Source organism: Emys orbicularis, chromosome 4 (assembly GCF_028017835.1).
Source record: "Emys orbicularis isolate rEmyOrb1 chromosome 4, rEmyOrb1.hap1, whole genome shotgun sequence".
Taxonomy (NCBI): Eukaryota; Metazoa; Chordata; order Testudines; family Emydidae; genus Emys; species Emys orbicularis.
In genome coordinates, this window is record NC_088686.1 from 102,127,355 (window position 1) to 102,154,227 (window position 26,873).

Below are 26,873 nucleotides of genomic sequence, written 5' to 3' on the forward strand. Positions count from 1 at the left end.
CGTTCCCACAAGAAAAGGGGTCAGTTCTGAATTGTACAATGAGAATATCACTCAAAGTAAAAGCCGAACATAAATTGTTAGGTAATATAGCACATCACCTTGCCAATGCAAAATTGTTCCTTTGGACTGTATACTTATGTACCAGTTGGAGAAGAGAAAAAGCAAATCCCAGTTCCACCCTGAAAAGTGATGTCCTTCCTACCAGTTTTGAGATACATATGAAATCATCTGAAATAAGACTGCATTATTTCAGATACAGAAATTTTCCATTGACTTGAGAAATGTAACTATTCAAGCTCTAAATAACCATGAAACTAGCTTCTCATTGGCTTTCCCTCAATTTCCCCACACACACACACAAAATTTCCCTTCCCGCAACCCAAATTCTGTCATGCTCACCTACCCAAAAACTGGTTTTTTGGTTTTTTTTTTAAATACTTGGGAAGCATAAGTAGATAAATTACTGCCCCACAAGTGGAAGTTTAGAAATACAGTACTTTATTTATTTATTTATTTTAACATGTTAAATTAGGGACGCTTTCAAAGTTCAGGAATGGACAGGAAAGTAAATGCTGTAATAATGTCTTGCATCTCCTTGCCACAAAAGCAAAAATCAAGTTTTGAGATTCCCACCTCAACAGTAGAACACAGTTTGAGGCCTGCAATGAATACACATTTTCAGAAGTTTTATTTTAATTATGTACTTTGCCAGTCAACTTTTTAGGAATCAGCAAGTGATAAAGGGGCTATCATACCACATCTCTATATAGGATACCCAGGCTCAAGACTAACCATAGGCTCTTCTACACCAGATGCAATATCCATTCTTTCCTACTCCTTCATTCCACAAACTTCTTACACATATCCCCTTAAAGTGTTCAGATAGGGAAACATTCCATCACAGCCTTGGACTAGTCTTTCACATTAGAACTGGTTTTTGTGCACATGGAAAGAAATTTGTGTGAGAAAGGCAATCCAAAACGAAGGCATAAGTGAAACGTCCATTATCCCTTCTCAGAACAGTCCTAGTAGTTGTGTGATAAGCCAAAAAGTAGTAACTATTACTGATCAAGCTCAAGGAAAACCCAACTTCTGGATACCTGTTACTCTGTTGACTCAAAAAATAAACACACCACACAAGCCATTTTCTGAAGACTGCATTTTGAATATCATAATATATATATATATGTGCATTTCAGTTTCATTTTTTACAGATATAAACTCAGTTCATTTTAACCTGCATTTAAGTTTTGGAGGCTTACATTTAAATTAAGGTAGCTTGTTTAATATCAGTTGTAACAGCAGGTGACATAAAAAAACAGCCAAAAGAAAGAATGTTAATTTAGATTTTCAGAGAAGAAAAAGGGGGCAATAAACCAGCCCATTCACAGCATCTTACTTCTGGCTTCTAGATAGAGTGGTTTTGACAGTGGTCCCAGAGGGAACTTTATTTTGCCTTTCTAGCTAAAATACGAGGTACTATAACAGCTGGAGGTGCTGGAGATGAAGGGGGAAATTATGGCTTCAAAAGTGAAAGCTTGGTGAAACCTCAAACATCCCATCTGGATCAGGCAAACAAGAGCACATATTAATGCTGGGAGTGCAAAAACAGGGAAGGAAATGTAGTGGTTAAAGCCACTACCAGTTGCTGGAAAAAAACAGGATGAATTATTTTGCAAAATTAGGAATAAACTGCAATCATAGATCAAGCCCAAGTTAGCCGAATTAATTTTTTAATAGATTGCATATATAGATGTTTCATCCACACACTTCAATAAACTCTTTAAGAGCAGAATTTCATGTCCAATTTACATGCTTCAGAGAAGATAATGTTTCTCAGTGCTTACATTAAGATTTTGTCTCCAAATTTCCACTTGTACATTGAGAGCTTTAAGAAAAACAAAGGACACAGAGGGTGTTGCCTTTTTTTTTTTTTTTTTTTTTTTTTAGCAGCAATGAAATATCACTAACCCCTTTTTACATAACCGAATTCAAGTCACAACCAGAGGTGACTGCACCACAAAGTCACCAGGTACAAAACTGCTAGTTAATTTTAAATTAAAACTTGAAATTATTTTCCCCATTACATCCTTTTTTTTTTTTTATAAACAGCAAACATTTTGCTATTTTTGTACATAGGCTAGCAGGCTTGTTTCAATATGAAAGTGCTAATTCATTTACAGATTTACCAGTTATGTAGTGCTACGATAAGTGTCCAATATTCTACATATGAACAATCTTGATAAATGGAAATGATGAAGATTAAGTAAGGCTATCCGATTACCTTATCTTATTTACATTAAAAGAATAAACACCCAATAGAGAGGAGGGACAGGGAAGGAAATTGGGCAAATACTCATACTGCCACAAGTGTAAAAATTAAATCAGCCTTCTAGCTTGTACTGTAAATGAGACATTTTAAATAGTCCTGCAGCCCATGCCTATTTTTTCCTCAGAAAAAGAAAAGCTGCCTTCATGACATCCCCTCTTGATTTCAGATTTCCACAGTTGTGTCATTTGAAGCTTTAAAGTCAGGTTCTTCTTATCTTCAAAAAACCTCTGGTTTGCTTTCCAGTATTAGGTTGCATGATCAGGTCCCACTTCCTGGGGTTTTTTTGTCCAATCTATATATCAATTCGTTTAGAGTGAGTTGTAGATAACATGAACCAGTTCTGGAACCACTATTGGGAGGAACACAAGCTCTTCACTACAATCACACAGTAGCAGGAAAAATGATAATTCAATTCATTCCTGAGGCTGGGCCTCCAAAATTGAACGAACTTGGCACAACTGGAGCATTGAATTTGTATCCTCCATGCTTTTCAATCATTTTGGACTCTGAAAGACAAAAATATTTTAGTAAAATGTAAGATATCAAAAAATGTAAGTATCACAATCTGTCTGTGAGTGGGTAGTGTTTGTGAATGCCTCAAATTTTGGGGGCTTGAGACACCCAAAAATGCACCTGCTGAACAACCCTCTTTAAAAATCAGATTCCTTTAAGGTGTCTACATTGGGCACCCAAAAATTGCTTCTCACTTTTGAAAATCTTGACAATAGATTTTACTATGATTTAAAAAAAATATACTGAAAATATTAATACTAAAAATTCAAAAATTACATTTTATAAATGAAGAGCTTCCTGTGTGACGTGTTCTTTAAATAGGAGTCAAACACAGCTGAAAGTCTGGCCACTGGACTGCTACTGAACTTCCAGTGCTTTCTGTTTAACAAGAGATACTCTAGGGACCAGTCAGTCAAGTCACTAAAAAAAAAAAAAAAAAAAGCACTTGTACTAAATAAGCACCATTTGAACGTCAATGAAAAATTCAATGTTCCTGCCAAAATTCAACAGTAGGAGGGGAAATATAAACGGAACAACGAGGAGGGGAAGTTGTTCTCTATGCACACGTGCACACACAAAATAAACGGTCTCCTTCCAGTTAAGGCTGCTACACTGCATAGGTTGGTGCAAAATATTAAAAAAAAAAAAAAAAAAAGCACTTAAATTATTCAACATCCCCTCTACATTCCACCTATCCAGTTCTAATTCTCAATCTCAGCTACCTTTCTTCCTATCACACAGAGTCCATGTCTCTATCCTCATCGTGAAGGGACCAATGTTGCATCTGAACTCTGACCACGTTGACTGGTCATATAGTTTCCATGTGTTTTTAAAAAATTATATAGGTTTGGTGTGTCTTTTCACAAGTTACAATGCACATACAAATCAAGGCCTGGTATAGATCAAAGGCACAACAGAGTAGTTGTCTGATTATTTCCTCTTTGAGACACTCTCTCCCGATCAGAGACATTTGAATGGTGCCTCTCTTCCTGCAAATACCAAGGGCAGTTCAGACTTGTTTGTGCTGCTTCTGCACTCAGACCAGACAAATACTTCTTCCAGAGCAGCAAGGAAACACTGAGAACCAGAACTTTGCACATGCCATGAGCCTTGTGCACTGCTCCAGTGCTGCAAAGGGGCTGAAAAGCTGTTCAGTTAGGGAAATTCCTGCATGGCATAGAGTCAGCAACAGTGGACTACATTCTAACCGTCTCCAACGTAGGGCATGTCAGAAGTATGCTCAGTGGCAGAGGGCCCAGCTGGAGGATCTTGTGCTATGGCAATCCCTGGCTAACATAAGCATGTAAACACATTACCAACTGATGTAAATTACATGAGCCTCAAAGTTGCTTTAATTTGCGCTAAGAACCAACAGCTGAAAATTTAAAACTGATTCTTTTCATAACATGCATAGTTAGCATGTGGAGCCCACTCCCCCAAGGTATCATTAGGGCCAAGAGTTTAGCAGGAATCAAAGCAGGTCTGGACATTTATATGGACAAAGACATCCAGAGTTCCAAGAGTAGATATTTAAAAACCCAAGTGTTCGAAAATGTGTTTCAGAGCATAAACTAACTTCTGATAATAATTAGGAAGAAACTTTCCCTATGGGTAGTTATTCTATAGCTACTTATTGTGTTTCTTGCACCTTTCCTCTCAAGCAACTGGTACTGGCTGCTGACAGGCAGGATTCTGGACTAGCCATACCACTGATCTTATTCAGTATGTTACTATTCAACCCTATTTAATTATATACATGGATTCAGAAGGTATATCTGAAGAACTTCTGAAGGCAAAGCAGAATGGAGGAGGTCAGTCCAAGAAAAGAACAGATTTTCCAATCTGGATCTTGACCTATCCCCAAACAGACATACTAGAGAGGAAGTAGTAAGAAACAGAAGGAAAATATTCTCCCTTTTCTAATCTTAAAACCTTTAATCTGTTATGCTTGTGTTGAAGAATGATGGTTAATACTGTAGTATTTTATAAACCTGTTAGTGAATGATCATGTGGCCGCTTTAGAGAGATCATCTGGTAGCTGATGCCCTTTCTGCCCAGGCTGCCACGTGCTAGAGTCCACTGAGTATGGTCCTTGATCCACCTAGCTATAGATGGTCTCGATTCTTTCGGGCCCAGGCATTTAGGAAGAAAGAGCTTTCCAGACTGTCAACTCTACTAAGTTATTTGCACCACTGCTCACATTTACAATTTGCCAGACTGTTTATATCATGTGTTGAGATTTTGTATTAGCTAAAGGAAGACTGCTTGCCCGTGAGGCACTAGAGATGCGGGGAGCAGAGTGGAAAAAGGTAAACCTTGGTTACAAGACTGTGGAGTACAAAATAGAGTCCTCATGGATGATACAGTAAGTTACATGTTCTTCAAGAGCAGAGATTTTGGAGATTCTTCTTACCAACATGATTGCAGCTAGGAAATATGTCAAGGACAGTCAAGAGGATGCTAGATTTCTTGCCAAGTGACTTGATTATCCACTTTGGAATGAATCTGCAATGCGATATCCTTTCCCTTAAGTGGACTGGAGGCTTGGAGTTTTGGACTTCCCCCTAAAGAGTCCTTGATCATGGAGCTGAAATTCCACCTTGCTGAGTCCCAAGAGATGAAGAGGACTGACCCAAACTTGCAGAGGTGACTCTAAAAGAGTCTCTGCTTTATGGGGGAGGAGTAGCATCCACAGATCCAAACAAGCCATACAGACCAAGGCTTGTCACCCAGCAGAGTGAGATTTCACTAGCAGAGAGCACCCAGCAGAGTGAGATTTCACTAGAAGAGAGCAACTGTGGCAGAGCTTTGCTCCTCCAGCTCCTGAGAGGTCTCCTTGTATTTTGAGTACCTCGTGGTCGTCAGCTTGTCCTGTCTGCCTGCTCCATTGTGATGGGGGAGGAGACAACAAACAAAACAAAAAGGAGCAAAGCCATGGAAGTTCTGCTTATTGCTGCCTACTCTCCCAATCAGCTTTAGAAGTTAAGACTACAATGGTGGGAACAGAGACATTACTCTATTTGCATCACTGGAGGCACAGAAACAAGCAGAAGTACAGAAGGGCCAAGAGCCTTGTGGGCAAGTCTGAACCACCTCCAATATATGTTTTGAGAGAGATCACTATTCAGTAAACAATTTTAAGCAGAAATATTGACAGTGTTACATTATCAAAAGCTAAAACATTAAGCTGTAAGTTAATGCTGAACTATTCAAAACACACTAATTATCCTCTCCCCTCTGGGCTTCCCAGTGCAACCCACACACTCTGTTTATGTCTTGTTAACATGTAAGCTTTTTTGGGTAGGGTCTGTCTGTATTGCATGTCTTGTGAAGCGCTGAGCATATCAATATTTAAATAGTAAAAGATAATAAATGCTATAAAGTATGAATGGGAAGGTACCGTGGGCTGCCCGCCTTTGATCTGCTAGAGTTGCTATGTCCTGTAACTGTTTTCTTTGTTCTTCATTAAGACTATGTGTCAAAGCTTGGTACCAAACGGGGTTACGATTCTGAATTGCTACAAAGAAAAAAGGACAATTCATCTTATTAGAATATTCCATCATCCCAAACTTGTTCTCACTGCCACCTTAAATCAGAAAGCAGCCTGTATTTTGACTTGGCGTCCCCCTAAGAAGAGACAATACTAAGAATACAAAAAATCTTAAAATTGGTATTTCAGAAACAGATACAAGTGTTCTAAAAAGCAATGAAAATGCCTCAAAAAATGCTAATCTCTTTAAATACATTCAACCTTCCCTTCTCCCACCCCGGAAGCCACACTGACTTCTCTCTCTATGGAGGGAACTAAATTAATAATTTATCACCAAATGACAATCCATTATGTACTTAATTTTCCAAAAACAAATTAAAATGGAATTAAAAATATGTAATTGTCAGCTAGCAGAAGAAATACAGTTCTTACTCTGAAAAATTGCTTTAAATATCTGATATTCATCAACAGGGTTGTCTTCATCATCAATAATTGTTGAATAGCCCTCCAGAGCAGTCTCTTCAGCATCATCTTCTTCCCAGTCCTCATCGTCTCCATCTTCTCCTGCCTGTTTTGCCAGAATCTCTAGGTATTCTTGTCCATCTTCATCAATATCATCTTCATCACTCCCCAATTCCTCTGTAAGGCGAATGTCACAGAAGAGGACTCTTTTACATATAAAGCAATGAGATTTTTATCTTCAGAATCAAATTGTTATCTTCAGGTAGGATTCTGGTTATACTGATCAGTGATGGAATCAATAAAAATGTGGTTTCACACAAAAGGGCCCACTCCTCTCCACCTCTACCAGTGTCTCACTTTCCTTCGTGGTCCCTTTCCTTATCTTCTGAGCAGTAGGAAAGGAACATGTTGCTGCCACAAGAAACTAGCTATTAATAAAAACACTTGTGGCAAATTTTGCATGGCACTTCAAAAATTTAAGCAAGACATGGTCCCTAACCCCAAGGAATTTAGCATCTAAAAAGTTCAGGTAGGAGCATGGGGAGAGGTGGGAAGAGGTGGAGATTATAGCTGTGGACACAGGCAAAAGTTGTGCAGAAGTCTGAACTTCATGCAGAAAGAAAGAAGAGATCTGAAGAGGAGGAAGACTGATCAGAGAGATTGGAAAGGACGATTATTGTTGGATAGACTGGAGACAGCTGATGAGGTGGAGGCTATATTATGCTAGAACAGGCAGGAAGAAGGTGCTGTTTCAGATACAGATTCAAAGCACCAGAACATGGGGCACTCTGTAGCACAGCTGGAGTGTGGAGAAACAAGAGGTCCACCTGCAGCTCTTTCTGTGCCCTTCACTCGTGGTTCAAATAGATGCAAGGGGGAAAGGTCTGTCCCAGCAATAACCCCCTGGGAAGCAGGGGATGTCTATAAAAAGAGCTGGCCCAAGACAACCCTGGAGAGAAGCAGCCCAGGAATCTCAGCCGTAAAAAAAGTTCACTTCTGCTTCAGTCAGGAAAATTGCCAAACGGATCCGTAAAAGGGTTACAAAGAAGCTCCAAAGCCCCAGCACTAGCTTTATCTGTGGAGGTAGAGGACTCTGGAGAATTACAGGTAGGGGCTGGCTGACTCCATGTGCTAGAGTCTGTCGGACATGGAGGGGACATGAGACACTGAAATTTAACAGTACTGTTTCAGTTTCCTTACCAGTTTCCTCATCTTCTTCAGCGTCATCATCATCATCACTGTCATTTTCATGCTCTGCATGGCAAGCGTATGCTCTTTTCAATCCATTAAATAAAAGGATAAAAGCTGGCAGGATCTGTCCTGAAACTTGATTTAAAACCTGTGGTATTTGCTCCAGATCAATAAGAGCACACAAGCCCAGCACACACATCTTTCTATCATGAAGTCTAAAATACAAAACAACAACATTTTATATCTACTTACTTCCAATTTCTAAAAATAGAAAATAGGTGGTAGACTACACATGGCAGTCTTCAAACTGAGAGCAGCTTACCCCAAGAAACAGTCTACATCATTAAGCCACTGTGTAATGAAGTGATTAGTGACAGGCTCCACGTTATTGGGGAAACGAAGGTTTTCCAAAGTATTTAATAACAGATGAGGGTTGTAATACAAAGCAGCTATGGCAACCTGGAGGCACATCGTTCGCAGTTCACTTGTTTTCACCTCTCTGGTCAATCTCTCTAATGCAGCTTCCACAAATAAAGGTATGCACTGGAAGAAATAGAACCGTTATAAACTCAGTATTTTAAACACCCCCTTCCCCCCAGAAGCAAGAGTTAATTATATACACATCTAATTATTCCATGTTATATCATTTTAACAACTGTATTTCATAGGTACAGTTGCAGAATGACACATAACACTGAATAAGCAGTCTGGTGCACAAAATATACCTGAGGTTATACACACAGATGAAATTAAAAAACAGTAATGCAAGGATATCAACACTTCAGTGTTAAATTGGTGGTAGAAGTCAAGCCAACATAAATGCAATACATCATTAGCTGTGAGTAAACCTATATGTAGTATTTCGGTTTGTAATATTACCCATGATAGCCATGCTAAATATATTTAAGTGTATGTTTAATTCCCCAATAATTCTGTAATCTTGTTTTTTAAAAAACTAGCTGGTGTAAATAGAATATGAACATCAGTAACTCCAGGAAACAGATTTAGTCACTTTCCATGTTAAAAACAACACCACACCTTTGACTTTTTACTGTAGTAATGTCAGTTATTAATACTGGAGAACAGTGTTACAGGATGTAACTCAAGATATCTAGCAGAAGGGGGAGAGTAGTTTCCCTGCTTACCTAAGCAGAGGGTTAGCAGTATTATTTCAACACAGATTAAGTTTACCTTCAGACAAATTAAGAACAGAATCTTCAGGAAAAATCTCTACAAATATTACATTGGTCTTGTACCTTTACTTCCTAGCAGGCATATGTTTGTCAAGTATATATAAGGGAGGAATGATTTCTCTCACTGATTCCAGTAAGAAACAATCTCAAGAAATTCTTGCCTCCCTAAAGATGTTGCTTTTTTGCCAGTACAAGTAGGGATGCTATGGGCTTCACCCTCTTTCTTCATTCTGGGCTGCCATGTGGCCCACCATTAAATCTTTCCCTCGTGTATGCACTATAGTGTATTACAGAATTTAATCCAACAGCTAAAAGAGGTAGTCTGCTCTTAAACTGTACTCCCTTGTGCAAGGAAGTGTTTTAGATTGTCAGATGCACTCTACCTCTGGAGGCAAAGTATGAAATATGCATTTCTTTAGCTCTACCAGTGCTGTCTAATAATACTCCCAGCACTGCAGTATGATAGCTCAGCAGATACTGTTAGTTTCACTAAAACATGGTGGATTTTGTAACATGATTTTAAGATAGCAAGCAGATGTTACTAACCTGATCAATGCCACGCCCTTTGCACTGTAAAATGATAACTTCCAGTAGCTTTGCTGCATGACATTCTGCATCTTCTCCTGCAACTCCGGTAAGGACCTGAAAAACAGTAGACTACTGTTGGTTTTCTGCTTATGGATAAAAGATGTTTTTGATATTCTGTTTTTCTCTGAGAAGTTAATCTACAACTAAGATCTCTATTAAAATACTAGTGTCATATAAAAACTAGAGTGCCATTTCCAGCTTTCATCATGAAGAGGAGAAATAAAAGGGAATAAACGACAAAGGTTCAGGATCATAACTGGAGATATGTATGTGGAGCAAAAAAATATAGTTGCAGCTAACAACTATCTACTTGTTCTGCAAAAATGTTGAACAAGTTTATAGGAGTACTTGTATAAGAAGTGCTCATAGCCATTTTGAAAACATTTATTTGCACAAAAGATTCACTGAATAGTTATCTGAACAATTCACATAGAATTTTATAAAGTTTGTTTATAACATTTTTATTGTCCAACCAGGGACCAGAAAATACTATACAAATCTAGGACTAACCACATGGCACTAATAGAAAACAACAAGTAGTAAAAACTGACAATGACCAGGTCACAAATAATTAAAATGAAGTTTGTTTGCAAAAACTACTCAATTACAAAATAAACAGATGAAAAATCAACCTGTCTGCAGCTAATTCACAAACACAGAAAAGGCGATAACTCTTCACATAAGTTATTTGCAACAAAATTCAAACGCTTCCAATCATAGAATCAACCAAAGGAAATAATGTGAGCACTTCAATCAAACAGCAAGCTTGGTGCAGAGTACAGACAAGAAAATGTACATATACAATACACAAGTCTGGAAGAGAAAACTAACTGCATTTGAGAAGGTTTTCATTCCCCTAGGCTAACTACAGCTAAGGTTCCAAAGAACGCTATATACTCCTACATACGGATAGGATTAAAATGCCAACCAGCTGGCATCTAGCTATATTGACAAAACTGAAGTGAGAATGCAAAGGATGGAAAATGTTGAGAGGCAGTGTAGTCCAGTGGAAAAGATGGTGAACCAGGAGTCAGAGAACTGGGTTCTATCCCCAGCTCTACCACAAATCTGCCGTGTGGCCCAGGGCAAGTAATTTCATCTCTCTGTGCCTGTTTCCCTTCCCACGTTATTTATCTTGTCTATTTAGATTTAATGTTTGGGGCACTATCTCCTACTACATGTTTGCATATTAAAGCTCCAATTTCAGATGTGACTCTAGGCACGGCTGTAATACAAATACTACAATAAAAAGAAGCCTGACTCCAGCCACTGCCTGTGCATATTTCTAATATTCTTATGTCATGCACAACTTATTTTTGGGGGGGGGAAGGAGAGGGACGCCTTACTTTAACTAAACTCCTCATAGTGACTTGGTAATTTCCTTTTTTCAGCTGCTGTTCCTTGCAGAGTCACGGAAAATACCAAACATCATATATCAGAAGGGTACAATTTAAAAGTCTCCAGTTTAAAAGTCTATTGTTGTAAAAGAAAGTACATTTGTACAAAATATTTTTTTTCCCCATTTTGTACACAGGCCAGTAAGTTTTAGACAGAAGGAGTCTACCTACCTTTTTGCACATACTGTAAATCATTTCAAGATATTTTGTGTCAGACAGAAGTGTGTCTGTATCGACAGTTACATAATTATGCAAGAGAGGCATCATATCTATTAAACAAGAATAATCAATTAGTCGTTCTGTTATTTTTTACAACACTAGCTGTTAATATATAGCTTTCAGGCTTATTGTAAGGTAGTTAAACACGGTGTTGGCTACTGTAGTAGGAGGTTACCTGACAAACCTGGTTCTAAAGATAGCTTACGCAAAACTATTTTGGTCAAAATAACGTATAGCAAATATAACTCTGTTTTGAACATTGGTTAAATTGCAATCAAGAATGCATTTATGCCCCAAAACAAATACATCAAACCCACTAATCTTAGGACATATTTTTTATTAGGATTTCTTACCTGTAAAGTAATCAAAGCCATCCTGCTGAAAAACTTCAAAAACAAGAGGCAAAAGCTGCCACATCTGTGCAGAGACTTGTTGACATGTCAGACTGTGAGCCAAGGAAAAGATCTCTTCATAGAATTCTAAAATGGAAGTAGCACTTTATTAAATTTAATGCTAATGACAGACAAATAATTAACACAAACAAGGAGACACATACCTAAAACATGCTGCTGTAAAACTGTTCCAATAACTTGCAAACAGATCCCTTCCAACTGTTGGGTAATCTGAAATAGAAAGTTTAAATGAGTTTCAAGCACATGTAAAAACTGGTTTTAAATAAGTTTTAAAAAAAATTCTGTAAAGTACCTTTACTAGATGTCACCTTCTAACAAACAATACAAAATTACATCTCTCTTGAACGCGACATGTATTATAACTGCACCGTTATAGCCAACGATCTGTCAGGCTCTCTTTAACGCAATCTTTTTCTTGGAACACCATTCTTCTTTGGATCTTGGAGGAATCTCATTTAGGGATGTCTTTGCTTATACCTACTGTTACTCTTATTTTAATTTAGTTTTTGAGTAACATTTTTAGTCCCCATGAAAACATAATAAATTAAATACATATAGCACAACAGTAAACTAGTTAAGAAACCAGAAAGTCCCTTGGTTTGTTATATGGCAGCATCATGTTATGAGCTTTGTACCCTAAGCCTTCTGTGTCATCTACACTGCAATTAGACACCTATGGCTGACCTGTGGCAGCTGACTTAGCTCAGCCTAAGGGGCTTTTTAATTGCAGTGTAGACATTCGGGTTCAGGCTGCAGCCTGAGTTCTGGGACCCTCCCACGATCCAGACTCCAGTCCAAGCATGAACATCTACAGCACCATTAAACAGCCTCTTACCCTGAACCCAAGTCAGCTGGCATGGGCCAGCTGTGGGTTTTTAATTGCAGTATAGGTATACCTTTAGTATATTTTCTTAACTAAGACCTCTGGAACTTTAAGAACACATTTATTACCAAGCCATTTAGGCACCATGGAACTAAAACATTTACCAGAAATCAGTAGCTGTAGTAGCATAACACTCAGTAATGTAGCTTCATCAATCTTTGCTGGAGTATTTTACAACACAGACTAAGGCTGTCTACGCTACAGAGCCTATGCTGGCATAGTTATGCTAGCAGAGCCCCCTAGTGTAGCTGCAGGGTAAGTCTATGCTAGAAACACCAGGGTGGAACAGATGCAGTTGCACCGCTGTTGTACTTCAGGGTATGCCTACACTTAAAATAGTGCAGCACAACTGTAGCGCTTCAGTGCACACTACTGATGCAGACAGGAGGGCTTCTCCCCTCGGTGTAGGTAATCCACCTCCTCAAGAGGCAGTATAACTAGGTCAGTCCTGTCTATAATGGGGATTAGGTCGGCAGAGCCATGTCTTTCAGGGGTGAGCATTTTTCATACCCCTGTCCGACACATATGCCGGTGTAAGTTTTAAGTGCCAACCATGCCAAAGTCAATAAAGAAAAACCCCTACACTGAGTTTGGCCTTATGCAGATTTCCCAATACTTTGCTGTATGGCAGACCGCAAACTGATACACCAGCAGTGAATGGACTCAATATTGTAAGTTTATTACTGACGCATCTATTTTCCTCCAAGGGTAGACGCATCAAGTCAGACAATTCTCAGTACAGCTGACAAGACTGTTACATTTGCTACAGACAAACTGAGCAAATGACATCACTCAATTTTAGTGGTTACTGCCTCCATCTGCTGGTACACAAGAATTATGTCCAAGTATCTGGACTGCTACAGAAATCTGTAAGATGTCCAAGATCTTAAATGTTTATGCTCCTAGGTTTTACATGCAACAGTTACGATTTTATATCTGTGTGTGCAGGTGTAAATAAGCTTAACAAGTTTTTAACTAAAAGGATTTTAAAACATTGGCAGAAAGCATATTATTGGATTTTTATTCAGTGCACAATAACTATTTTCCAGCATCTTAAAGGCATTTAATTGCTTTGAAAGAGTTTTTCCTTACCTCTTTGTGATCTTCAACTACACTGAGGAGTGTATCAATGGTATTCAAAATTCCCATTGCTGTCACTGCCTTGTCATCACTGCCTTCTTCATCTGGTCCAGTTTGAATGACCTGGTTAAATGTCATTGCCTGCACAGTAACAGTAAAATCCCAGATAAGTGTGTCACTCAGGTAGTTAATTAAAGAGGGTATGTTTGGGGATAGACTATTGTACAAGTTTGAGACTCTGTACACTGAACTTTTGAGATACTGTGTGTTAAAAAAATCAGTACAGGTGAATGCCAATTATTTGAAATATCCCTCAAGCTCAGAATTTTGTTTTTCCAAACTTCCCATTTTCCAAAATCTCAAATTTCTTAATTCTGAAATTGTCTAAAGTAATTTGAATAATCAGGGTTTATCTATATATGAATGAAGTAGATTTGCAATTATATATAAAGGAGTATCATTTACAATACAGACCTCAGGGCATAACTCAACAGTTTACAAAAACAGAAATTGACTGATTCTAAAACAGAATAGAATTAGTAGTTTTGTACCACATAGTAAAGTGTACATGTATTACTAATTTAGAGGAAACAGAAAAGTGAAGATTATTATAAACCATTAAACCTAAACACTAAGGACCTGATTTTGAGATCAGCACCAACCTGGCCTCTGTACTTATGAAACTGCAGGTACAATTTGTGCTATGTGGATGTCCCAAGAACACAACAGGTATTTTCAGATGCAACTAATTTAGCCTAAAACATCTAACTATTGGCACCCACAATTTGCTACCAAGAAACTACTTCTAAATTTCTGTTTTAATAACTTTAGTAATGAGGTCAGTAAGACTTTTTACTCTAATCTGATTCTGAAGTGTGCGGTGAAGGGTTATCATGGCTAAAATCAGGATTACTATTTCTCTATTGAAGACATTTACTTATTGTGCTAAGAACACAGCAGCTTCTGAACACAAGGCATGCAAAACATCTGCATTAATGTGTTTAAATGGCCTGGTCTAAAATCAGCTGGCAAATGACAAACCATCTTGAATATAAGGAACAAAATCCCTCATGTTTAACAAACTTCCCAAGTGCAAGGTGACCAAACAGGCTTACCAAATGCTGGGTCATTTCTACTGCAATGGGAGTAACCTCTTCACTATATTCACAGATCATTTTCTGAATCACATTGGTAAGATCATCATTTTCCGTCTCTCTTATAATATGAAGCAGAGCTTGCATTACAGGTCTAATGAATGGTGTAATATATTCCTTAGCTGCAAAGTAAGTGGAAATAAAACACCAATTATGTTGATTCTTACGTTCTTGTTATAAAAATTATTGTATCAGTCTAAGAAAACCAGAAATTCACAATTTGATACTACTGAAATATTTGACATGTAATAGCCTAAATATATTTTCACACAACTAAGCCAACAGAGAGACAAAGTGTATCAACAAAGCACTATGATAACATGAAACTTCATATTAAATTAAATGTATACAGCAAAAAACTGTTAACAGCACATAACTATTACAAGACTTCGAACAGTAACTGGGAATTCAGCAATAGAGCAATTATATATTACAGGTTATGTTTCTTTCTAAGCTTGCTGAGCCACAACAGAAGTTTCTTTGTCCAAAAATTACTTAAGTCAAGCACTCCACTTGTTTTAACCACAGCTGGCAAATTAGCATCAATGGACAATAAAACAAATCTCCCAGAAGGTAATTCCGATACTAGTACATTAGTGCTTAGCCATGAAAATAGTGCATTATATCTTTTCTGCTTCAATTATGTCATCTTTAGAAATGTTACAGAGATATTTTCTCCAACTTTAACAAAAAAGAGTGTACCTTTCTCTTGATTACTGATCAAAACCTGAAGTGCTATGGCAGCTTCCACTTTCACAGGCATTTCCCTATCATCAATCAGACATCGTCTTGTGAGTTCTAGGGCTGTCTGGAGGTTCTGGTCACTCTTAAATTTAACTTCACAGAAATAATGAAGGACCCAGCAAGCCTGCGAAAAAATGCATCTAACAACTTCAGAAAGTGGTCATTTTAACGACACTTGTGGATTGTCAGTTCTCCAAGAAAATAACAAATAATTAATTAGTACTACAGATGTTATTTATTAACTAAAATACTAAGAACTTTTAAAAATAAAGATGTTTGAGAGTTTGGAGGCTGGCCAGTGGTAGGTTTGTCTTTTAGACATCACTAGACCAGTACTATGATCTCAAGTTCATCTTTGGCCACAGGTTTTGTGTGAGCAGTATGGTCTAAATGCAAAACACAAATGGACCATACCACCAGACACAGAGGAAAAACTATGCACACAGTACTGCTGCCATTTTAAAATTATATGTTGCTACAACTTAAGAAACTAATACTTTTATGATTAAAACTTAAATGTACTTTATTATAGGAGGGATGCAAATAGTTTGTCAATTTAGAGCATGATACAAATCAGTAAAGCTATTCAATTGTAGATCAACAAGTGAACAAAGTAAACCTTATACATCCTTACCCGTGCTCTCATATAGCCCAGCTCACTGCTGAAGAGAGGGAACACATGGTTCTGCAACATGTACTCCATCTGATCTTTGTAGATCTTCTTCTGCGAGAATATTAAGGCAATTACATCAGTTGGTATTTTTAAATAAAAGCCAGAAGTGGGAGAAAAAAATTGAGTTATTGTTAATCTTATTTTATACATAGAAGTGTAAATAAAGAGACCGTGTGATGTCTTAACATACCACAAAAGAAAACAAAAGACTTTTTACCCTTCTTAGTAAACCATGCCACAAAGTGACAGATGCCTATCTATTCACTATCACAACCAACAAACTAGGAGGATCCTATATGTTCAAGGCCGATTAAGACCAATGATTCATGGTGCAAATTTTTTTTTTAAATTATCTCTTATCTTTGGATAACTAAGGCTTCTTTATTATTTTGTAGTTTCTATCTCTATTTTACACCAAACTACTTATGACAAGGAAGAAAGGGCAACCACCTCAAAATGTGGTTGTAACTGATCCATCTTAAGAGAAATCAGCTTCTTCCAAGTCATCCTCTGCTAGCGTAAGCAAACAAGGTTGCTAAACCTGCTACACAACTAGTTTTCTACAAGAAAATGAAATACCTAAATCAGCAGGCTCTCTCTGATCAAACAAATTTTCTGATATGAACAACCAGGAATTTGATTATCAAGTGGAACTGAAGAACCTATGTAGCAATTCACTGTTTATCAAAAGGCAGCACAGCAGTTCCAAGAAACTAAAATAAGTCATATGAAATAATTTATAATGAACGTTGTCAGAAAGTCAACATTCAGTTATCCACATTCCTTTGTTGTCAACACACCAGAACTATATGTGCATGTTTCTGAAGTCTAGCTTCTTGCAAGAGATGGAAGAGCAAGATTTGTATAATGAAGTCTGCAACTGTTCAAGAGCCAAATAATTAAGCTCCACCATAGAAGAGTTGTACCATGAGATCTAAACCAAAACTTTCAAATTCAGGGAGCTAATCTCGGTTATTCTAAATACTGGGTTGGGTGTGGAGGGGATGGGTAGAAAAGGAGAAGGAAACAGAACCAGAAGACCCACTAGAAATCAGTACACTTACTTTTAGGAGAATTTCAGCCAAAGAACCAATCATATGTAGAGCACCATCTTTCTTACGAGGATCAGCATTTGGCTCTGTGAGGATCTGATAACAAAAGCCCATGGTCTTTTGCAGGACCTAGTTTGATAAGGGCTTTGTGTTAGTAAAAATACTTTAGCCAGTCTTCTAAAGTACCATTGTCAGTTCTCTAAAATGCTCAAATTGTTAAAATATATTTCATTTTTTCTTCAAAAGACTGGGTTTAGGCATTGCTTCATGCCATCGCTAAAACACCAATGCTGATTTATAACTCCTGGTGCATTAGCAAATATGGCTATCCAGCCTCAAGGAGTAAACTCATACCAGCAGATGAGTACAAAAAAAAAAAAAAAAAAAAAAAAAAAAAAAAAAAAACCACAAAACACTTCTAGAAAACAATGGAATTATAGTGAACATTATGGTTCCTATGTATTAAGCAGGAAGATTTACAACCACCTTAATAATAGATTCTTATCTTTTGTTTCAAATATCTCAGCAAGTTGCACAGAAAATATCAAATAAGACTATTTGGTTTGTTTAGTCCAAAGCTAATCCTTAAATAGCTTACCTCTTTTCTTTTACTGCATGCTGTAAACAACAATGTCTGAGCAGCAGTTGTAGGAGAAATGAAGTCTTCAAACACATCTATTAAATAAATTTAACAGGCTATAAATTTTTGTCCTTTAATACAGTTTACAATGTTAAAATAAATTAGATCTAATGTAAAATAAGAGCAACAGTATTCAGACATACGTCACCCAGCTGTGCCTTGATATTACAAGCATTTCAAGGCAGCTCTCATATAAGAAAATTAAACTATGAAATGACAAGACGAGACATGTCTTGAGTTTTCTGGCACAGAAACATTCCACCCTTTGTCAGCATTATGTCAAATTTCTGTGATTATAAGATCCCCGGGGCCAGGACCTTCTTTTATATCTGCACAAGATCTATCACACTAACTAAACTGGGAGAGTTGAAAACAAACTACATCTTTAATTCTCTTCTTGTTCAACCTTCTTCAGAGGCTTTTAGAACCCTTGTCAATAGTCATATGGTTTGCATTTTGGGGGTTTAGCCCCTTCAGGCAAAGAATATCCCATCAGGATCCTAAGCAGCCTAAAGTCCTAAGTGTACCAAAAAACCTTCAGGAAGGTCCAATTCCTTCACTTTCACACCCCGCTTGAACAGGCTACAAAGATTTTTAGAACACTTCAAAAGACACAATGAAGAGCCAGTGGAAATGAACATAAAAATGAACAGAACACCCAAAACTTCCATGGCTATTTTAGTCTCTATATGGATACATCTATTTTGAATTTATGCCTTGTGTTGAATTACTTGACCTTGTAATAAGAAATTTTGGCACACAGTAAAGATCAGCATCTGAAAAGTAGCTACTGTACGTAAGCCATACATGCTTTTAACCAGGGGTCGGCAACCTACGGCACGCGAGCCGCTTTTGAGTGGCACGCTGCCTGCCCACTGAGAGGAGGAGGAGGAGGGGCGGAGAGGCCGGAAAGCGCCACGCTGGGGAAAGAAGGGGGAGGAGGGAAGCGTGGCTGCCGCAGGACCAAGCTTCTGCCTCCTGCCCCCGCAGAGGAGAGCAGTGGGGGGGGGGTGTCCCGGCCCCCTGCCCACCGCTCTCCCCTGTGGGGGCAGGAGGCAGAAGCTTGGTCCTGTGGCAGCCAAGCTCCCCCCCTGTTTCTTCCCACAACGTGGTGCATTACAGCTCCTCCTCCTCCCCCTTCTCCCTGCCAGCAAGGGAGCAGAGCAGAGCCAAGCCGAGTAGAGGAGGCAGAGAGAGGTAGGGACGGGCCTTGGGGAAGGGGGTGGAACAGGGCATATCCCTCCCAGCCCCCTGCCTTGAGCCACTCAGGGCAGGGGGCTGGGAGCACCCCCACGAGCCGAGCACCCCAGCCCTCTGCCCTGCACCCCCCCACACCCTCCAGCCTTCTGCCCTGCACCCCCTCCAGCCCTCTGCCCTGCACCTCTCACACACCCCCCAGCCCTCTGCCCTGCACCTCCCCCCAGCCCTCTGCCCTGCACCTCCCCCCAGCCCTCTGCCCTGCACCTCCCCCCAGCCCTCTGCCCTGCACCTCCACACCCCCCCAGCCCTCTGCCCTGCACCTCCCCACACACCCAGCCTTGTGCCCTGCACCTCCACACACACCCCCACACCCAGCCTTGTGCCCTGCACCTCCACACACCCCCCAGCCCTCTGCCCTGATCCTCCCCACACACACCCCCAGCCTTCTGCCCTGCACCTCCCCCCAGCCCTCTGCCCTGCACCTCACACACCCCCCAGCCCTCTGCCCTGCACCTCCCCCCAGCCCTCTGCCCTGCACCTCCCCCCAGCCCTCTGCCCTGCACCTCCCCCCAGCCCCCCCCAGCCCTCTGCCCTGAACCCCCCCCCACACCCAGCCTTGTGCCCTGCACCTCCACACACACCCCCACACCCAGCCTTGTGCCCTGCACCTCCACACCCCCCCCAGCCCTCTGCCCTGATCCTCCCCACACACACCCCCAGCCTTCTGCCCTGCACCTCCCCCCAGCCCTCTGCCCTGCACCTCCACACCCTCCCAGCCCTCTGCCCTGAACCCCCCCCCACACCCAGCCTTGTGCCCTGCACCTCCACACCCCCCCCCACACCCAGCCTTGTGCCCTGCACCTCCACACCCCCCCCACACCCAGCCTTGTGCCCTGCACCTCCACACACCCCCAGCCTTCTGCCCTGCACCTCCCCCCAACACCCAGCCTTCTGCCCTGCACCTCCCCCCAACACCCAGCCTTCTGCCCTGCACCTCCCCCCAACACCCAGCCTTCTGCCCTGCACCTCCCCCCAACACCCAGCCCTCTGCCCTGACCTCGAGTCGCCCTGCTCAGCCTGCTGCAGGCCTAGGTGAACAGAACCCCAGGCTGGAAGTGGGCTGAGCAAGCTGGCGGCATAAGATCAGCATTTTAATTTAATTTTAAAGGAAGCTTCTTAAACATTTTGAAAACCTTGTTTACTTTACATACAACAATAGTTTAGTTATATAATATAGACTTATAGAGAGAGACCTTCTAAAAAATGTTAACATGTATTACCGGCACGCGAAACCTTAAATTAAAGTGAATATATGAAGACTCGGCGCACCACATCTGAAAGGTTGCCTATCCCTGCTTTTAACAATTAAATTTAACTGCATTTTTAAACAAAAACAGCAATTTTAAAACTTAGCTCTTTTATAGCTATGAAAAAGTTATTGCACTGCCATATAAACATCTTGTGTTCACACCCCCCCCCCCCTTGTTCACCTACACTGAGAACCAAGATAGCTGAATTTAAGGTATCTGTAGCCATGTTGACAAGCACTGATCTATTACCTCACTTAAGAAAAATGCACTGCACTTAAAATGATAAATCTAGTTATCTCTATTTTCACAATGCACTTTTAAAAATACTGGCTTCGGCTGGCATTATATTTTTTTAATGTGTATGTAAATATTAAAATTCTCACCAAATTTCATACGTATGTATTCATATGGGTCTTCTTGCCACAACTCCTCATCAGCATCTGTATAGCACATCAATGGAAATATAACATCTTGGATAATTCCCTGCAATGAAAGAGTTACAAAAAAGGGATTTAACCTATTAAATCAATCATCGTTTGCTTCCTTTTATTTAAAACAATTTAAATTTTTCTCTTACATCAATTTTAGATATTGGATGGAAACCTTTTAAAATTACACTGTCATAATAGAGAAAAGCCAACTGCTTCAAATTAAATGACAGCCTGCACTGCAATGCAAGCTATTGTGTTTGCTTTGGGCAATGGAGTATTGAGCTAGTAAAGGTGGCATAAATTTTGTTGCTGACATTAACTCTGAATTTGTGCGGTGTTACATTATGTGTACAATTCTTGATCCATTAAGAAATACAATAGTTTAAACTAGGCTCACTGTACTAAAGGGCTGATGATGAAACCGCATGATTGTTTTGGGATCCTATTTATACTGTAAGGGCTTATTTAGTTTCCATTTGGATGTCTCAGTTCACACCATTGTATTAAGTCATTATGATACTAATAAAAATGCATTCTATGTTTTACATTTTAAAAGGGTGTCCAAATCCACGATAAGGAGCATCAACCAATCTGGGTTTTAGCCTTTAGTGGGGCTGCAATCCTGCAAAGAGACATGCTTGAAATCAATGGGACTACTCACAAGCCTCAAGTAGAAGTCTTTGCAGGACTGGGGCCTAAATATTGCAAATGTTTTTGTTTCATTCAGAGAAAATGAATATTTCAACTATGCTAATATAACAAGATGTGCTTCCCCAGAGCAGACCTGAACTCTCAAACAATTTATAATACAAACTCATACATCTTAAATTCTAGTAGGGATAGAGAGTTTATAAACAAACTGACTTATACATAGTAATTTGGTCATTTAGAGACTATTCCCAGAAAATGTTTTACTTGAATATGGGGCTTCAGATTCTTCCAGGTCACAGCATGCGACACTCCTTGATTGATGTAGTTCAGTGTTTGCTGAAGAACTCTAGGAGCCATGTACTGCTTTTCCTTGTACTGATACAGCACCTTCAGCAACACCTGTGAAAAATCAAGTCTCGTTAATAGCTTATAGAAATCTGAGCATCTTGCCAGCAACCAAGAAGCCATTTAATTTGCAGAACCGCCCGCACAGTCTTGCAAATGTAAACAGATTTTTACTACGTTAAAATGGTGTTGACGAGTCTAAGTTAACATGTGACGGGTTCCTCTGGTCTGTGCCACGTCCAATTCTCCAACACAAGTTTAGTTAATTTGCTCAGGTAATTTTTAGTGTTCATGAGAGATGGTGGACTAACAGCCCTGGAGATTGAAGTCCTCTATTTAACCAAACAGGTATGGCTCATGCAGCAGTAGTGCAAGTTCTCTACACTCCACCATCAGCAAATGCCTCCTGGGAAAGGAGAGAAGATGGGCCTCAGAATTGTTTGGGTAACAGTGACTCACGCTAACTCTACCTACCACCACAGCACAGGATGATGGGTCCTTTCTCCCCTCAGATAAGGAAGTTAATAAGCACCACTGACATTTCATCTTGCAATTCTTTTTGCAGACCCTGCAGCTGCACTGCTTGGCCTGCCAAACTGCTTGGCCTCCTTGGCTGGTGCCCTCCAGGTGTTTTCTGCTTTGTGTTTGAATTTAGTATGGCATTATGGAGGCGTCTCAGTCACCCCATAGAATATACAGGTATAATAAAACCCTTAATTTAAACACAACATGCAACAGAGAGGGTAAAGGAGGGCTGGCTCCATTTTCCTTCTCCTGTGCCTCCGATCTCTACTCTTCTAAAGGGATGGGGCTCCTCCAGATAAGTCTAGCAATTTAAATTGTCAAGCCAGGGGCTGACTGCAAGCCAGAACTTGGATCCACTGCATTAATGATTGGTATTTAATCTCCAAGTGATTGGAAGAGTCTGGGGACCAACATCCTGCAAAATTTCCCTGCAGCTCAGCCAAGCCTGTAATACCACAATTGTTCTAAAAGAAGCAACTGGTGGGACTAAAGGGAGAGGTCAAATTCAGTCTCTATGCTTATTTGATCTTTTGTCTCTTTGCTAAGGCTGAAAATGGTGAAAACTGATTAAAAGAAAGTATCCACTGGGAAAATGTCATTCACGTCTACCAATACTCCGAGACTTTACCAGCAGTGAAATATTGATGAAGTTGAGATCCAATTATTTTGAGAAATAATTCAGTTTTAAAAAAAAAAAAAAAATCTATATATGAGATTACAAAGTTGCCTTAGACTGTCACAGGAGTTTAACTAGGGATCTAGCCACATATTCACCATGGACCTCACTGCTTTAAAAATTGTTTCATGATTTTTGCCTATGTATTAGCTTTCACTGAAACTGACTGGGCTCTGATCCATTAAGGTGTTTGAAAGCCAATTCATTATCTTAGCAGACCTTGGAGATGCAGGATTTTACCCATCACACTATAGATGGCTTATATATTGCCTTAGACAGTAGAGTGGCATAGCACAAAGACTTTAAATGCTCTAAGTTTATAATGGCACACACGGGATGTCAGAAAAGCAATCCTTATTTGTATCAAAATTGCTCTTTACCCTTTAGTAAGCTAAATGAAGAGAAATAGGATATGAAATTGAGTCTTGAGACTCACAGAAGATGAAGTTTGTTTTATAGATGAAACTTTGGTCTGTCCACAACATCATTTTCTTGAAAGTGTTGAAATTCAATTGTTACAACTTAAGAAAGGTTCGTTGAAAAAGTTATAGTCATTAAGATGACTACATTGATGGTTACAAAAATATTCCATGCAAAAAACCTAACATTTCTGCATCAAGACTGAGAAATGAAGTATTTAAGAATCAGATTCTCTAAGCTCTGTTATTATGCCTTAAAATATGGTCTTTCTACTAAATAATCTGTTAATTAAACAATACAAAGTTGGAATGTCTTATACAGCCTTATATATACACACAGTAAGTTACAGTACATTCAGAATTGGCTTAATTTTTAAGGCCTAATGTAAAAGCTACAAAACAAGCCAAGTTTGGGGTAAGGGGGAGGAAATCACTTCAATAGTTAAAGATAATATTTTTTTATGCTTAGTGATATTTAACCTATGAATGTGAAATAGGCTCCCATGGTCAAAGTCATTCTACCTTTGTAGTATTCTAAAATATATTCCAAGTTACAGACTTTGAGCACAACTAAGACTAAACAATGTAAATAAATTGTTGAGATATAAGCCAAGTCAAGAGTGCATATCCTGTAATGTTATTCCCTGCATGTAAGGTTGTATCAGAAATTCCAGTTTGTATTCCATATTGTATTTGACCATGAGTAGATGTCAAGAGACCATACTATAGAAAGCAAAGCATAGCATAAGGGACCAGTGTTAAAATTGAACTTTCAACCTTCTGCATTTCCTGACTTCAGAGAGCTTAGTGTACACAGCTTTTTCAAAAATTTAAGTTGATCAAAAAACTTATCAAGTACTAAACATATAAAGTTCCCCACTTTAAATACTTAAACTACTGAATCACAATTTCTTTGCACTTGATTTTAACTTGGTTTGTTTTGTAGATATTTAAATCTAGGGAATATAAGAAGTCAATTCAGCCATTTGAGTTATGAGTACACAGTATATGGAGAAAAGGTTTTTTAAATAAACCACATAATTCAAACACACATGCAGAACTCAGAAGCAACTGAATATATTTTACTCAAACTCTCCACAAAACTTCACCTTTGGTCCAAGATCAAGTGTGCACATTTTTTGTTCAAACTAAATTTAAATTACCAGCAACCGAAATAGGGGTATAAAATCAAAATTGGAATTCCATCATATTTATACTGTGTGCTATGCATGGGCACATATATGCATAAAGAGATTTGGCTGCAGTGATTAGAATATAAGATGATTTCTTGTTAAATCAGTTTAAGTTCTGTGTTGGATAAGTGTATCTCTGAGGATTCCTTGAAGCTGGTACATCTGGATAAGAAATCAGCTCTCCCTGGCTGCTCTTATCAAATGAGCAATAGCTAAAACCTGGACTCCAAGAGGTTTTTTGTTTTTTTTTTAAGTTGAGGGAAAGGCCATCCAGTACAATTCTTGGATATGATTTAGTTTCACATCTTTATAGTACTTCCTTTGTTATTCCCTCAATGTTTGAATTTGAACAATAAAATACAATAAACCGTGAAGGATTTTCTAGCAGCCAGAATACGGTGCGAATACTCTTGATCACTTCTTTCCTCACCCTCCTAACAGTAAGACTATGCTTATTTGAGTATTATCATAGGACTCACCCCTAATTAATCAGCGGAGCAATCTGTTTTTGTGAAGTCCAAGATTCACAGGTGTCTCAGACAGTGAAGATAATTCCAAGTAATTGATTTTGTCCCTCCAAATCTTCTACATTATTTTTGTTAGAAGTGGGAATGGGCATAATGTGTATATATAGCTTTTTTGGCCAGGTTTAAGAAAGTTCATCCAGAGCTACTTCTGAAAAAGATTATTAGTCTTCTTTTTCTTGGATGTCAACATCTATAACCAAGTTCCTGAATTTCCTAGTTACAGGAGCTCCACTTCCCCACTCTATTTCAGCATAACATAATCAGTTGGTTCTGGTGTTCATTTGTTCCTTGATACCAAGTGTGGTGGGATAAAAGTTTTGTTCTGCTCTGCCCGTTTGAATACAGACTGTTCCACCTCGACAGCTCAAATGACACCAATGCCATTATTAAAAACCTGTTTGCTTTTGACATTACCTATCATACTTTCCAAAGCTAAATTGGTCTCAGCATCAGCCAGCTGATAAAACTCATTAGACCACTTGTCCTGTGCTATCTGGGTTCTGGAGTGTACTCCCAAGGTAAGTGATCTGTTTCAATTCTTCCCAGTTCAGCATTTTCTGAAAGAAGCTATATTTTGTTGCCCACCACCCTAGTGGTACAATGACCTCTTACCACTTGCTGTACATTCACTGTGTTGTTTAAGCTGTTTAGAAGAAGAAAGAGTGCAGAAACTTCATTTCCGTATGAAACTAGTACAACCAATAGCTTCACCAAGCAGTCAAAGTGACATGAGGTGTCCAAAAATTCAGTGGTTGATAACCTTCAGATTACTATTCAAATAAAATCCTGGGTCTATGATCACATCCAGATAATGGATCCTTGGTGCTGGAGCTATACAATTCTTCCCATTTATCATTTGTTTTGTGAGATGCCTTCTTTCTTCTGGAAAACCCATCAGGAGATAGTGAAGGGAGGAGCAGACATGTACTCCACTCCTTTCAAGCAGTAATTAGGACCCTTCTGAAAACTCACGGAGATGTGATCAAGGGAGCCTCATATTGGCAATCAGTGATGTTTTGTAACCCAAACAGAAATACAGGAGACGGCTCTTGAGGGAAGGAGGAGGAGCAGGCCTACAGTCACCAAGAACACCTTCAGTGAGTTTGTGCCAAATCTGCACTTGAACAATTTGTAATCCCATGGTGCATATTTACTTCCCATTTCTCTTTGATAAAATCAGAGAGTGCACGACAGAGTGTCAGTGGAACTCTTGAGCCTGTCCTCAAGCATCAGAAATTTCTTTTTATTTTCTTGTGTTTCAGAGGGTCTCTTGATTTTGCGATTAAATAAATGTTTTAAGAATTTTTTCCAACGTGTAGTTGAGGGATCAATTCCCTTGCGCACATGCCTTAGGCTGACCTCCACTGCTGTGCAAAAAGTCAGAGTTTTGAATAACGTGGGCTCCGTGTCACGTATTGGGTTTGATGTCTGCAAACGATCTGTTGGAATAGTATATTCTGGACTTTCCTATTTTTATGTATATATACACACACACGCACCATCTTCCAAAATTTGTGTCCTTCCTGAGAATCTGATCAAAATAACTCCCTGTTTCTATGTAACTTCATGTAG

General features: G+C 39.2%; 1 protein-coding gene and 1 non-coding gene across 2 annotated transcripts in view; both read right to left on the reverse strand.

Moving 5' to 3' along the window:
* Positions 1–1,142: 1,142 nt before the first annotated feature.
* The window catches only part of IPO7 (importin 7), a 49,264-nt gene continuing 23,533 nt past the window's right edge, over positions 1,143–26,873 (reverse strand). Inside the window, exons 9-25 of the mRNA XM_065402980.1 lie at positions 21,881–22,015; positions 20,918–21,017; positions 17,983–18,059; positions 17,397–17,513; positions 16,294–16,383; positions 15,618–15,783; positions 14,877–15,037; positions 13,774–13,902; positions 11,942–12,008; positions 11,739–11,864; positions 11,338–11,435; positions 9,728–9,823; positions 8,311–8,531; positions 7,998–8,203; positions 6,768–6,974; positions 6,246–6,362; positions 1,143–2,838 (exon numbers count right to left, since the gene is read on the reverse strand). Coding sequence (XP_065259052.1) covers positions 2,741–2,838; positions 6,246–6,362; positions 6,768–6,974; positions 7,998–8,203; positions 8,311–8,531; positions 9,728–9,823; positions 11,338–11,435; positions 11,739–11,864; positions 11,942–12,008; positions 13,774–13,902; positions 14,877–15,037; positions 15,618–15,783; positions 16,294–16,383; positions 17,397–17,513; positions 17,983–18,059; positions 20,918–21,017; positions 21,881–22,015 — 2,211 coding nt within the window. The 3' untranslated portion in view covers positions 1,143–2,740. The remainder of the gene's footprint in view (positions 2,839–6,245; positions 6,363–6,767; positions 6,975–7,997; positions 8,204–8,310; positions 8,532–9,727; positions 9,824–11,337; positions 11,436–11,738; positions 11,865–11,941; positions 12,009–13,773; positions 13,903–14,876; positions 15,038–15,617; positions 15,784–16,293; positions 16,384–17,396; positions 17,514–17,982; positions 18,060–20,917; positions 21,018–21,880; positions 22,016–26,873) is intronic.
* Positions 15,930–16,111, reverse strand: LOC135878804 (small nucleolar RNA SNORA23). The gene has a single exon (XR_010561411.1). It is a non-coding gene; the product is annotated as a small nucleolar RNA SNORA23 (small nucleolar RNA).